The 14,395-nt window shown below is 50.5% G+C and overlaps 3 protein-coding genes and 1 pseudogene across 3 annotated transcripts in view; 2 read left to right on the top strand and 2 right to left on the bottom strand.

The window, feature by feature from the left end:
- The window catches only part of LOC106541018 (GTPase IMAP family member 3-like), a 209,097-nt gene that overhangs the window by 132,524 nt on the left and 62,178 nt on the right, over window positions 1-14,395 (bottom strand). The gene's annotated exons all lie outside the window — the stretch shown is intronic.
- On the top strand, window positions 338-1,183 carry LOC148045719 (GTPase IMAP family member 5-like). Its single transcript, XM_087712218.1, has 2 exons — window positions 338-347; window positions 504-1,183. Exons 1-2 carry the CDS (start codon window positions 338-340, stop codon window positions 1,166-1,168), a joined length of 675 nt encoding a protein of 224 aa, XP_087568344.1. The 3' UTR covers window positions 1,169-1,183.
- Window positions 2,542-3,290, top strand: LOC148045718 (GTPase IMAP family member 5 pseudogene; annotated as a pseudogene).
- Window positions 10,994-12,025, bottom strand: LOC148045717 (GTPase IMAP family member 9-like; the record flags this gene model as incomplete). Its single annotated transcript, XM_087712308.1, has 1 exon — window positions 10,994-12,025. A coding segment is annotated over one exon (663 nt), but the record flags the coding sequence as incomplete, so codon positions are not given.

Here is a 14,395-nt window from a genome sequence, read left to right as displayed (position 1 = left end):
ACCCTGTGAGATCTGACGGGTCTTTGGGAGGTAATTGGCAGCAGGCAGTCTCTCAAGTACCCAGATCCAATACCATGAAGGGCTTTATAAGTTACGACTAGCACTTTGAAGCGTATCCGGAGACCGATCGGTAGCCAGTGCAGCTCGCGGAGGATAGGTGTAACGTGGGTGTACCGAGGTGCACCCACAATCGCTCGCGCGGCTGCATTCTGGACGAGTTGAAGTCTCCGAATACTCTTCAAAGGCTGCCCCATGTAGAGCGCATTTGCATTGCTCTGCCAGAGAAAATGGAACTCAAGACGGCTGGAGCCTTCCAGAGCTGCATTTTCACTGGCAGATGCACTGCGGTCTGTTGCTTTGCTGTTTCCAGGGCAGCCCCGAGGGCCAGATTCCGTCCGTCTGTCAGTCTGTCTCTTTGTCTTGTCAGCAGTGGAATACATGAACTGAATCCCATTGAGCAGTGTAACTACACTCTGCCCTAACACTGTCTTCCAAACCCCCAGGGGACGATGATGAACTCCGGCTCATCCTGGTGGGGAAGTCCGGAAGTGGGAAGAGTGCTACTGGCAACACCATTCTGGGCCGACCGGCGTTCAAGTCGCTCGTGGCAGCAAAGGCCTCCACTGTGGAGTGCCAAAAGGAGCAGGGAACCTGGAAGAAGAGGAAAATTTCTGTCATTGACACGCCACCTATTTTCGATTCCGAAGAGTTGGAGCAATCCCTGAAAAAGCAGCTGGAAAACTGTCGTCACATGTGCCAGTCAGGTCTCCATGCCTTCATTTTGGTGATCCAGGTGGGGTGTTTCACAGCCGAAGACATGGCGGCCGCCAAGAATGTCTGGAATATTTTTGGGGACGAGTCTGCCAGCCGCACGATCGTCCTGTTCACCCACAAGGAGGATTTGGAAGGGGATTCCCTGAAGAATTGCATCAAAAAAGCCAACAACCAATATCTGTGTGAGGTGATGAAGAAGTGTGACCATCGCTTGTGTGGGTTCAACAATAAGGCCGAGGAAGATGAGCGGGAGAAGCAGATCTCCGAGCTGATGGAGATGGTGGAGAAGATAGACAAGGAGAATGGAGGGAAACCCTATTTCATCCCACAAAGTTCGGAAAAAACAAATATTTGTTCGAAGATATCTGATTGTGGCGGGCAAAATCAAAAGTAAATATTGAGATAGATTGCTTTGAGAGCTAGTTCCTCAACTTTTTGGATGACCCTGCTTCCCTCTCCACTTCTCCCCAGTGATGGCCAGAGGGGGATGCATGTAAATCCATGTACACATGTGTATTCCTGTTTTCCCCCGCATAGCTAGCGAGCCACCATAGGGAGACACTGTCAGGGCTGTGACATTTGCTCTGGCTTTCGTGGGGGACCGTCCGGGATCTTTCCATGCAACAGGGCAGTCCCTTCTCCATTTGGAAGGAAATCTCAGTGGCAAAAGTTCCTGCGAATGTGCGAAAGGGGTCACCTGGCCTGCAAGTTGGTGTTGCGAGTCACATTTTGTGCGATTCCCACTTTGATAGGGGTTGGGACGATGACTCCCACCGTTCCCATCTGATGTCATGAAGAACCAGCATCTCTAGCTGGTCCTCTTAAAGCAGGGGTCCCCAACCCATGGACCACGGCCCACTACCAGGCCATGGCCTATTCGAGACTGGGCCATGGGCTGGCACGCATGGACACATATGCAGCTCAACTCATGTGAGAGCTGGACTGGCAGACACAGGCATGCAGCTTGACTCGCAAGAGCGGCAGAACCGGCGTACACATACGTATGTGTACACAGCTCAGTTTACAATTAAACTGTGTGTAAATGCATGTGTGTGTGTGCACCGGCCCCGTCGCTCGTGCAAGTGGAGCTGTAGATGCACCAGCCCGCCGCGGGCACGACCTGGTCCCCTCTCCCCTGCCCCAGACGGGACGCCAAGCTGCAAAGTTTAGAGACTGCTCTCCTAAGTTGTAAATCACTGTTATTGGGTTCTTGTGGGTCTGTTTTGAACAGAACAAAAATCTTTGGTTGAAAAGATGGAAAGGTTTTGGAGGGGTATTTGAATACATTTGCCCAGAGGGATAATGTTTGTGTGTGTTTGTCTGTGTGTGAATATCTGTCTCTGTCTGTCTATCTCCCTCTCTCTTTATTATCTATCTATCTATCAGCTATCTATCATCAATACCCTCCCTCCCTCCCTCCCCCCTCTCTCTCATGTATTTCATAAATCATCTAAATCATGGGTGTCAAACTCAATTCCATTCAGGGCTGCATCAGGGTTGTGTTTGATCTCAGGGAAGGGGGTCTGGGGGTCATGGCCAGGGTGGGCATGTCCAGCTCAGTATCATTTACATTGTTCTGCCAGCGAAAATAGAACTCAAGACGGCCGTGGTCTTCCCAAGCTCCATTTTCTCTGGCAAATGCACCCTGGGCCGGTGCTTTGCTGTTTCCAGGGCAGCCCCATGGGCCAGATTCTGCCTTCCTGCCCCTCCCCCCTCTCTCGTCAACAGTTGAATACATGAACTGAATTCCATTGAATTACACTCTGTCCTAACACTGTCTCCCTGTCTTCCAAACTTCCAGGGGACGAACTCCGACTCATCCTGGTTGGAAAGTCCGGAGGTGGGAAGAGCGCCACAGGCAACACCATTCTGGGCCGACCAGCATTCAAATCCCTCTTGGCAACAAAGCCCACCACCGTAGAGTTCCAAAAGGAGCAGGGAACCTGCGAGGGGAGGAAAATTTCTGTCATTGACACGCCAGCTATTTTTGATTCCAAATGGTTGGAGGAATCCCTGGCAAAGGATCTGGAAAACTCTCTGCATGTTTTCATTTTTGTGACCCAGGTGGGGCGCTTCACGGCCGAAGATGCAGCGGCCGCCAAGCAGGTCTGGAAAATCTTCGGGGATGAATCCGCCAACCGCACGATCGTCCTGTTCACCTGCAAGGAGGATCTAGGAGGGGATTCCCTGAAGAATTACGTCAAAGGAGTCAAGAACAAATATCTGTCTGATGTGATGAAGAAGTGCAACCATCGCTTCTGTGGGTTCAACAACAAGGCCGTGGGACAAGAAAGGAAGGAGCAGGTCTCTGAGCTGATAGAGATGGTGGAGGAGATAGTGAAGAAGCCTCGCGAGATTTCACCCACAGGGCTCAAAAAGGCAAAACATTTTTTCAAAACCACGTTCTCTTTCGATAGGGAAAATCAAAAGTAAACATTGAGATCATTTTGGGAGCTAGTTCCCCCACTTTTTGGATGACCACTCTTCCCTCTTAACTTCTCTCCAGTGATGGCTGGTGGGGGTTAGGGTTTAAATTTAAATACATATAGAGTAGATGTGTGTATCCCTGTCTCGATACACAGCTAGTGAGCCATCACGGGGAGCAGTTGTCAGGGCAGCAAGCTTTGCTCCGGCGTTTCTGGGGAACCGTCCGGGATCATCTTTCCAGAGCAGCCTGGCAGGCTCCACTCGGCAGGAAATCCCAGTGGCAAAAGGTCCTGTGAATGTGTGGATGGGGACATTGGGCTTGCACGTTGGTGTTGCATGTCGCCTCCACCACATCTTATGTGGTTCCCACTTTAGTGGGGGTTGGAACACCAACTCCCACGGTTTCCAGCCGATTCCATGAAGAACCAGCATCTCTAGCTGGTCCCCTTAAAGGAGGGGTCCCCAACCCCTGGGCCACAGCCCACTACCATGAAGTTGCCTATTTGAAACTGGACTGTGGGTCGGCACATATGCATACACAGCTCAATGTGCGCAAACACTCGGCCGATGGACACACTCCTGCAATTCAACTTGCATGGTTTGGTGTGCACACGCATGTGTATGTAGCTCAGTTTACAGTTGAACTGCATGTACGTGCATGGGTGTACATGTTGGCCCCATCGCTCGCACGAGTCAAGCTGCAGATGCTCCAGCCTGCCGCTCGCATGACCCAGTTCCCCCTCTCACCTGCCCCAGATGGGATGCCAAGCTGCAAAGTTTAAAGACCGCTGCCCTAATATCAAACTCACAGCCAAAGTTTTGTGGAGTTGAAAACTACCGTTATTGGGTTCTTGTGGGCCTGTTTTGAGCGCAACAAAAATCTTTGGATGAAGAGATGGAAAGGTTTTGCATACAATAATATAATAGCAGTGTTGGAAGGGACCTTGGAGGTTTTCTAGCCCAACCCCCTACCTAGGCAGGAAACCTTATTCCATTTCAGACAAATGGCTATCCAACATCTTCTTAAAGACTTCCAGCGTTGGGGCATTCAGAACTTCTAGACTCTTTTCATTCAGGTTTCAGGCCTGGTTACAGCACGGAAACTGCTTTGGTTGCACTGATCAATGATCTCTGGCGAGCCAGGGATAGGGGTCACCCCTCTATCCTTGTGCTTCTTGACCTCTCAGCAGCCTTCGATACCATCGACCATAGTATCCTTCTGCGACGGTTGCGAGAGGTGGGGGTGGGAGGCACCGTTTTGCGGTGGTTTTCCTCCTACCTCTCGGACAGGTCACAGTCGGTGTTGGTCGGAAGGCAGAGATCAACCCCAAGGCCCCTCAAGTATGGGGTGCCGCAGGGTTCTGTCCTGTTCCCCCTCCTATTTAACATCTACATGAAGCCGCTGTGTGAAATCATACGCCGGCACGGGATTAAGTATCACCAATATGCAGACGATACGCAGCTGTATCTTCCCTGTGCCAACTCAGCGAAGCAGTAGAAGTGATGTGCCAGTGCCTGAAGGCTGTTAGAGTCTGGATGGGAGCAAACCAGTTGGCACTCAATCCAGACAAGACCGAGTGGCTTCTGATGTTCCCTCCCAAAGATTGTCCAACTGTTCCATCTCTCAGGCTGGGGGGCGAAATTATACGCCCCTCAGAGAGGGTTCACAATTTGGGAGTCCTCCTGGACTCACAGCCGACTCTAGAACACCATCTGTCGGCTGTGACCAGGGGGACCTTTGCCCAGGTCTGCCTGGTGCACCAATTGCGACCCTACTTGGATCGGGAGGCCCTTCAGACAGTCACTCATGCCCTTGTGACCTCAAGACTGGATTATTGTAATGCGCTCTACATGGGGCTGCCCTTGAAGAATGTTCGAAGACTCCAATTAGTCCAGAATGCAGCAGCGCGAGCGATTGTGGGTGCACCTCGGTACACCCACGTCACACCTATCCTCCGCGAGCTGCACTGGCTACCTATTAGTCTCCGAATCCGCTTCAAGGTGCTGGTCGCTACCTATAAAGCCCTACATGGCATCGGACCTGGGTACCTGAGAGACCTCCTCCTGCCGATTACCTCTCTCAGACCAATTAGATCGCACAGGTTGGGTCTCCTCCAGATTCCATCTGCCAGCCAATGTCGGCTGGCGACTCCCTGGGGGAGAGCCTTCTCTGTTGCAGCTCCAGCCCTCTGGAATGAGCTCCCTGTTGAGATCCAGACCCTTACTACCCTCCCGGCCTTCCGCAAAGCCACCAAGTCCTGGCTGTTCCAGCAGGCTGGGTGGAGCTGAGAAGCATCTACCTCCATAGAAATTGTGAATGTTGGTTTTGTTTTTAATATGTTGTCTTTGTCTCGTTCCCCCCTTTCCCTTGTCTTTTGTGAGCCACCCGGAGTCCTCCGGGAGTGGGCGGCATACAAGACAAATAAATAAATAATAAATAAACAAACAAACAAATAAATAAATAAATAAATAAATAAATAAATTCTGGAGGCAACTTCTCTTCCACTGATTAATTGTTGTAACTGTCAGGAAATTTCCCCTTAGTTCTAAGTTGCTTCTCTCCTTGATTAGTTTCCACCCATTGCTTCTTGTTCTACACTCAGGTGCCCTGGAGAATAGTTTGACTCCCTCTTCTTTGTGGCAACCCCTGAGATGGCTATTGGAATATGTTTGTCCACAGGAATAATGTTTTTCTCTGTAATCTATGAATTGTTCTCCGAAATAAAAGTCACTTAAATAAAATTTAAATCATCTGCTTGGCAGTTTGGAAATGTTATTTCCTGAAATTGTGTTGTTAGTTTTATTTGAAGGGGTGGCAATGACTGAGGCAAGGCAGTGACTCAGATAACAAGGCTTTATTACAACAGCTAACACAACAACAACTCCAGAACCAACAAGCTTGAACAGTTCCCGCTTGACAGTAATTTATATGCAGGCTCTCCCATGGGTAGCCAATCACTGCTCAGTAACTTTCCCGCTCTTGCCGCGCGTGCGCCTCGACCAATGGCAAGACTCGGAGACGGAGCCATGTCTCCGAGGCTAAGACATAACAAGTTTATATAGATTATATAGATATATAGATATAGATATAGATAAAGAGAGAGAGACATACATACAGAGAGACACAGAGACAGACAGAGAGGGAGGGAGAGAGAGAGAGAGAACAGAGACAGAGAGACTGGGCACTGACCCCAGGCGAATTTGTTCCAAACACACACATGCCCTGTAATATCTGCTTGACCACCATGGGGGGGGGGCGTCATCTGAAAAAAACCATGCAGCCACTTTTAGGGGGTCTTTAGGAGCCATCAATCATCGGATTGACCAGGACTCGGTGAAGACATAAAACACTGGAAATCCGAACAAGCATTTGACTGACCACCTAGTCCTCTTTTTAAACCCCACTCCCTTCTAGTATTGATGCTGTTACCTACTTGGGTCATGAAATGTCTTCGAGAAAACTAGCACACTAAGGGAGCACCCAAGGGCCTCGGAGACTTCAGCTCGTCCAGAATGCAGCCGCGCGAGCGATTGTGGGTGCACCTCGGTACACCCACGTTACACCTATCCTCCACGAGCTGCACTGGTTACCGATTGGTCTCTGGATACACTTCAAGGTGCTAGTCGTCACTTATAAAGCCCTTCATGGTATTGGACCTGGGTACTTGAGAGACCACCTGCTGCCAATCACCTCCCAAAGGCCCATTCGATCCCACAGATTAGGCTTCCTCCGGGTTCCGTCTACTGGCCAATGCCATCTGGCTACCACCCGGGGGAGGGCCTTCTCTGTGGCTGCTCCGGCCCTTTGGAACGAGCTCCCCACAGAGATTCAGACCCTCACCTCTCTCCAGGCCTTCCAAAAAGCTGTTAAAACCTGGCTGTGTTGGCAGGCCTGGGGTTGATGAGTTCCCTTCCCATTTCAATTGTGTGTCTGTTGGCTATTTTAAATGCTTGTATTTGTAGTTCTTGTGTTTCCCTTCCCCTTTTGGGTTTGTGAGCCGCCCTGAGTCCCGCTGGGAATAGGGTGGCATATAAATAAAATGAAACCTGAAACCTGAAACCAAAACCCTATGGTTTTCCTTCCCCTTCTCCTTACAAACCCCATTCCCTTCTAGTCCTGATGGTGTTACCTAGTTGGGTCATGAAATGTCTGCAAGAAAATGGATATCTAAGGGACTGCCCTAAAGAAGAGGGGCTCAACCTATCCTCCAAAGCACCAGAAGGCAGGACAAGAAACAATGGATGGAAACTAACCAAGGACAGAAGCAACCTGGAATGAAGGAGAAACTTTCTAACACTGAGGACCATTGACCCGTGGAACTGCTTGCCACCAGAAGGTATGGGTGTTCCATCACCAGAGGCTGTTAAGTAAAGATTAGACGGCTATTTGTCTGAAACGGTATAGGGTGTCCTGCAGGGGCAGGGGGTTGGGCTAGATGACCACTGAAGTCCCTTCCCAACTCTGTAATTGTGTACGTCTCTTGCTTGAGCAGGGGGCTGGGCTAGATGACCTCTGAGATACTTCATAACTCTGTTGTTCTATGATTCTGTAAGTCTCCTGCTTGAGCAGCCAATTGGACTAGGTCCCTTCCAAATCTATTGTTCTGTAATTCTGTAAGGGTCTCCTGCTCGAGCAGAGGGTTGGGCTAGATGATCTCCAAGGTCCCTTGTAGGGATAGAGGAAAGGTCACGTAAAGATGTGTGCAGCAAACTACCATGATCTCAGTATAGCAGTAGCAGTAGACTTATATACCGCTTCATAGGCCTTTCAGGCCTCTCTAAGCGGTTTACAGAGAGTCAGCATATTGCCCCCAACAATCCGGGTCCTCATTTTACCCACCTCGGAAGGATGGAAGGCTGAGTCAACCCTGAGCCGGTGAGATTTGAACCGCTGACCTGCTGATCTAGCAGTAGCCTGCAGTGCTGCATTTAACCAGTAGCTGGTTACCTCAGATTCCTATGAGCTCACCTAATTAGTAGCACCAGGCAGTAGCGGGAACAGTCTAGATATGTGAGACTCTACCCTGGCTGGACTGGATGACCTCCGTGGTCCCTTCCAGTTCTATTCCGGTGGAAAGGCTGCTGGGAGAGGGGCGCGTGGGTGGGGCGCTCTGCAAAGCGGCGGACAAAGAGCAGAGGAAGCGAGGCTGGCTTTTGCTGACGGGGTGGGGGGAAGTGGGGAGGAGGAGGCGACACAACCCGAAGCGGCCGTTGTGCGATTAAAAGAGACGGACAAAAATAGCCTGTTTGCTTTGAACGCCCCGCTTGTTTACTTAGCTCGGCTACTTGTCTCTTTGTCTCTTTCTCTCTTTCTGTGTGTCTTTCCGTGTCTTATTTCTTTTCAATCACGTGGTTTCTAGGCAGCGCCGCCGCCGAAAAACTTTCGCTTTCTTTTGCTGTTTTTTTTTCTTTCTCCGTCCCTGGGATTGGGAGGGAAGGGAGGGGAAGGGGGGCATCCAGTTAGGGGCGAGAGAGATGGGGAAGGGTCTCCCGTAGGAGTGGCCCACAAGCAAGGGAGAGAGAGAGAGACCCCCCTATTCCGGCCGCCCAGTCTCTTCTTGAAATCCTCTACTTCTCCCCCCTGCTCGGCAGGGGGGTTGGACTAGATGACCTCCGAAGTCCCTTCCAACTCTGTGATTCTGCCATTCTGTAAGGCTGTCCTGCTTGACAAGGGATGGACTAGATGACCTCCAAAGTCCCCTCCAACTCTTTAATTCTGCAAGTCTCCTCCTCCTTGAACAGGGGGTTGGACTAGATGACCTCTGAGGTCCCTTCCCGCTCGATTCCGATGGAAAGGCTCCTGCAGGAGGGGCAGGTTACGCAGCGGGCGGGGGGGGCGCTCTGCAAAGCGGCAGGCGGAGAGTAGGGGAAGCGAGGCTGGCTTTTGAGGGAAGGGCGGGGAGTCCAGGGGAAATGTGGGGGGGGGGGGGGGGGAGGCGACACAACCCAAAGCGGCCGTTGTGCGATTAATAGACCCGGAGAAAAATAGCCTCTTTGCCTTTGCTGCGGTATGTGATGTGTGTGTGTGTGTGTGTGTGTGTGTGTGTGTGTAAGGGGGGTGCGGTCCTTCCAAATCGTTCTTTTTTGCAGTCACGTGATTTACAAGCAGCGCAGCGGCGGCGAGAGACCTTCGCTTCCGTTATAGCTATTTAGAGGCGACTCCTCTCTTCGTCTCGGGGATTGGGGGTTTTTTTGTGGGGGGGGGGAGAGAGGACGGCATACAGTTAGGGGCGGCAGAGGTGAGGAGAGGTCGCAGAAATGGGCGGCCCCACCAGGCAGGGGAGTGGCTGGAGGGGCACTTGAGCAGGGGGTTGGACTAGACGACCTCCAAGATCCCTTCCAATTCTCCTGCTGGGGTAGGGAATTGGAGTAGATAACCTTCCAGGTCTCTTCCAACTCTGTGATGCTGTAATTCTGTCAGGGTCTCCTGCTTGAGTAGGGGGATGGATTAGATGATCTCCAAGGTCCCTCCCCACTTTCTTATTCTGTCAGTGTCATCTGTTCAGTGGGGGGAGGGGTTGGACTAGAAGACCTCCAAGATCCCTTTCCAATTCTATGATTCTGTAAGGGTCTCCTGCTTGAGCAGCAGGCTGGATTAGATGACTCTCCCCCCCCCAAGATCCCTCCCCACTCTCTTATTCTGTAAAAGTCTACTTCTCTAGCAGGGGGCTGGACTAGATGACCTCCAAGGTCCCTTCCCAGCTCTATGATTCTGTAAGGGTCTCCTGCTTGAGCAGGGGGCTGGATTAGAAGACCACCACACACACACACACACACACACACACACACACACACACACACACACACACAAATAGACAAACCTGACAAAAGATACACATCCTTTTGTAAGAAAGGAAAAGATTTATTAATAACTCTGATTAATAAAATTCAATCGTAGGTTCTCACTCGGGATCCCGTGTTGAGTTCACATTGGCCACGGCAAGGGGTGGTGGTACAGCAGCCCCCCCCCCCACTGCCAAACCTTTGGGCACCAGGAACTGGTTCTGTGGAGGTTGGTTTTTCCGCATACTGGAGAGGGGGGGTGGTGTAGGTTTCACGCTGCCTGGATTGCGCGCGCACACAGACCCACACAGATGGGGCTTCACTCATTTGTGCTGCCTGGTTCTTTGTGGACCACAGCCTGTTGCTGGTCCACAGCCCTGGTGTAGAGGAGCAGCCCTCAACCGTTTGGGGCACCAGGGACCGCTTCCCTGTAGAGCAGGGGTGTCAAACTCAATTTCATTGAGGGCCAGATCAGGGCCGTGGTTGACCTTGGGAGGGTTGGGTGGGCCGACTGGGTGGGCCTGGCCAGTTTGACGCCACTCCCCAAACTGCTGGGTCAATGTTCCCTCTTTGCATTGGGTAAACGGAGCTGAAGCAATGCAGGGTGGCCCCTTACATTTTCCAGGACGGCCCTGTGAGCCGGATCCGACCAGATTGCGGGCTGGATTCCGCCCACGGGCCTTGAGTTTGACATCCCTGTTGTAGAGAGGTTTTTCCGCTGACAGCAGGGAGTGTGGTTTTGCATGCTCCCTGCATCCCATGGATGGGGCTTCGCTTGTTTGCGCGGTCCAGTTTCTGACATGCTGCAGCCCAGTGTCGGTCTGCAGCCCATGTATCAGGTACCCCCCTGTTGTAGGTGGAGGACTCCAGAGAAAGTCCTCTTGTGGAAAATTGGGGAAACCATTAAAAAAAAACCTGGATTCGTCCCAGGAAAACAGGACAGGTAAGAAAGAACATCAAGGCTGTTCGGCCTTGATCCCTTTTGGTGCCTGCGGGAGCAAAAGTGAGACGTTTTCAAAATTGGGGCTTATAATCTGTATCAATGAAGTCTTAACGTTTCTGGTGATGGTGATTTCGCAGCCTGGATTGACAGACGGGGAAGCCCCAAATAATGCGTGCTGCCAAAGGGACATGCGTCCAGATTGATAGAGAATTCGGCTGTGGGGCCAGTTGATATTGGGGAGAGGAATGACAGGATTTTAAGGAAGTCCTTTTATCCGACGGTAGAAAACGTGGTCTCGGGGGGAAAGAATTGGCTCAGGGAGACTCAACCATAAATCTCAGGCGCGCATTCTTTGGTGGTGACCAAAAAATAGAAAGGGGAAAAGGAAGTTGTGAACTTTTGCGGAGTTGTCTCAATTAGACTTTCTTGTGTCCATCAGAAAAGGGAACAAAACCAGGCAAATTTTGTCTTCAGCGTCTCTTGGTCCGACTTCATCATGGCTTCCGTGTAGTAAGGAGCACCTTTGTTCTTCTGCACCAGGTCGTCAATCATGGTCATCAGTTGGGCCCTCTGAGCTTCTCGTTCTTTTCCTTCGGCCTTGTTGTTGAAAGCCAGGTAGCGGGACCCACACCTGGACACCTGATCCTTCAGCGTGGAGTTTCCGTCGGCGATGAATTTCTCCAGAGACGTATCTTTCAGGTCCTCTTTCCGGGTGAACAAGAGGATCATGTAATCCTTGGCCTTCAGGGTGAAGATCTCCTTAATCAAGCGAGCCACGTCCTCCTCCTCTTTGGTGAAACGGGTGGGACGAATCACCTGCAGAATGACGTGGGGACCCGGGGAGCAAAGCTTCACGCACTTGCTCACTTCGTTGGCTGTTTCTCGCTCGGGGCGCCCGGTGTCGAGGAATCCGGGAGTATCCACGACCACCACCTTCCTGCCATTCAGCTGGGTCTCCACCCTTTTGCAACTTTTGGTGACGGAACCAAAAGCTATCTTGGATTCAAAGTCTTGTTTTCCCAGGATTGTGTTTCCTGTCGCACTTTTCCCATTGCCGGTTTTTCCCACCAGGACGATCCTCCGTTCGTCCCCTACAACCGATAGGGGGAAAGGAGAGAAGGGGATCGGTCAGCAGCATTGTGGGAGATGCCTGAAGGAGGCGTCAAACGAGTCATTAGTCATGAATCCCTCAGTGCTCATAAACAATGTAAATCCAACCCACCATGAATGCTTGTCTTATGTCCTACTCATTTCCCTCGACTGTTAGTAGTTCAGATTCCCATAGTGAAGTTAAGCTTGGAATTAATCTTTATACTTATTTGAACTGCTTGAATTTCCTAATTTTCCTGCCACGATACCTATCATCCATCTATCTATCTATCTATCTATCTATCTATCTATCTATCTATCTATCTATCTATCTATCTATCTATCTATCTATCTCTATCATCCATCTCTATCAATCAATCATCTATCATTTATCTCTCTCTATGTATTTATCATCCATCCATCCATCTCTATCAATCAAACAATCAAACAATAATCTATCATTTATCTCTCTGTGTATTTATCATCCATCCACCTATGTCTGTCTGTCTGTCTGTCTATATCCATCCATCCATCCATCCATCTTCCATCTATCTATATCAATCAATCGATCAATCATTTATCTATGTATTTATCATCCATCCACTTATGTCTGTCTGTCTGTCTGTCTATCTATATCCATCCATCCATCCATCCATCCATCCATCCATCCATCCATCCATCCATCCATCCATCTTCCATCTATCTATATCAATCAATCGATCAATCATTTATCTCTATGTATTTATCATCCATCCACCATCCATATCTACCTATCATCTGTCTATCTCTGTCTGTCTATCTAATCATCCAGCCATCCACCCTGTCTCTCTATCATCCATCCATCTCTATCCATCCATCCATCCATCCATCCATCCATCCATCCATCCATCCATCCATCCATCCATCATCCATTTATTGTGGGAGATGATCAGACTGAGTTCGAGGGAGGGGATCAAAGCCATCAGAAGTCATGAATCCCTGCGCCCACATCAACCATCGAAATCCACCCCACGATGAATGCCTTTCTTACCTCCTACTCATTTCCCCTGACTGTTAGTAGGTCAGATTCTTATAGAGAGCTTAACTTTGCATTCAACCTTTATACAGGCAGTCCTCGACTTACAACAGTTCATTTAGTGACCATTCAAACTTAGAATGGCACTGACCATTTTTCAGACTTATGACCCTTGCAGTGTCCCCATGGTCACATGGTTTATATTTGGACACTTGGCAATTGGTTCATATTTATTAACCACATTTATTTATTTATTTATGACGGTCGCCGCGTCCTGGCCGGGTGTGTTTGTGTCACGCGGTCCCCTTTGGCGACCTTCTGACAAACCCAGTCTGTGGGGAAGCTGAATTCACTTATTGACTGACTTAACAATGGAATTGATTTGCTTAATGGCGGTGGGGGCCAAACTCATTTCAATGTCTCACTTAACAACCTAGGTTTTGGGATCCATTCCGGTCTTCAGCCGAGGACTCCCTGGGCTCATTTGAACCACCTGAATTTCCCTGGCTGGTGACAAGCTTAAGGTCATCCTAGCCTGACCCTCCACCCAGAGCAGCAGCCCCCACCCCACCCCATCCTCCCAGGAGCCAAGATTTTACCTCCGGCGCTTCCAGCCATTTCCCGACAGGTTGAACTGCACAAAACTCCGATTTCTGGATGAAAAGCAAAGCAGAGTCAGCCGAAGGACAGGAACTCACTTCAGCTGCAAAAGGCACAAGCAAGAATGGAAGGGGGTGGGGTTTAAAAAGGACCCGCCCCCTTCCTCACCACCCAGGGGGCTGACCCACCTGATCCTGTCCCCACCTCCTTTTCAACCAGCCCTCTTTAGATCAGACTGATGAGCTTTGAAGCCGGAAAAGGCTGTTGACTCCACGCCCTGTACAGGCAGTCCTCCAGTTTTACAACGCCAATGGGACCGCCCCAAATTTACATCGCTGAAGTCAGTTTTGAGCTATGCTTGCTGCTGCCATTAAGTGAATCGCAAATTGCTATTGCTTCTCTCGCTAGGCAGAGGAGAAGGAGCAGGGGGGAAGTCTAGCATGGAGGGACCTTGGAGATCATCCAGTCCAACCCTCTGCTCAAGCAGGAGACCTGGACAGAATCATAGAAGGAGAGAGTTGGAAATTGTGGAGCTGGGTCTTTAAGGACCTGCCTGAATTCCTATTCCCTCTCCCTCCCCTTCCCTCCCTCCCCTTCCCTCCCTCCTTCACATCCTCCTTCCCCTTCCCTGCCTCCCTCCTCTCCTCCCCTTTCTCTCCCTCCTCTCCTGCTCCCTCTCCCTCCTTCCGTCTCCCACACTCTGCTTCCCCCTCCCTCTCTGCCTCCCCCACTTTCCTCTCTCCCCCTCCCCCTCCCTCCCTCCG

This window comes from Thamnophis sirtalis, unplaced genomic scaffold (genome assembly GCF_051295495.1).
Source record: "Thamnophis sirtalis isolate CommonGarterSnake01/CBP01778 unplaced genomic scaffold, rThaSir2_p1.2 scaffold_4, whole genome shotgun sequence".
In the NCBI taxonomy this organism is placed as follows: Eukaryota; Metazoa; Chordata; class Lepidosauria; order Squamata; family Natricidae; genus Thamnophis; species Thamnophis sirtalis.
The sequence above is the reverse complement of the archived record's forward strand: the minus strand, read 5'-3'. Positions and strand labels throughout refer to the sequence as shown.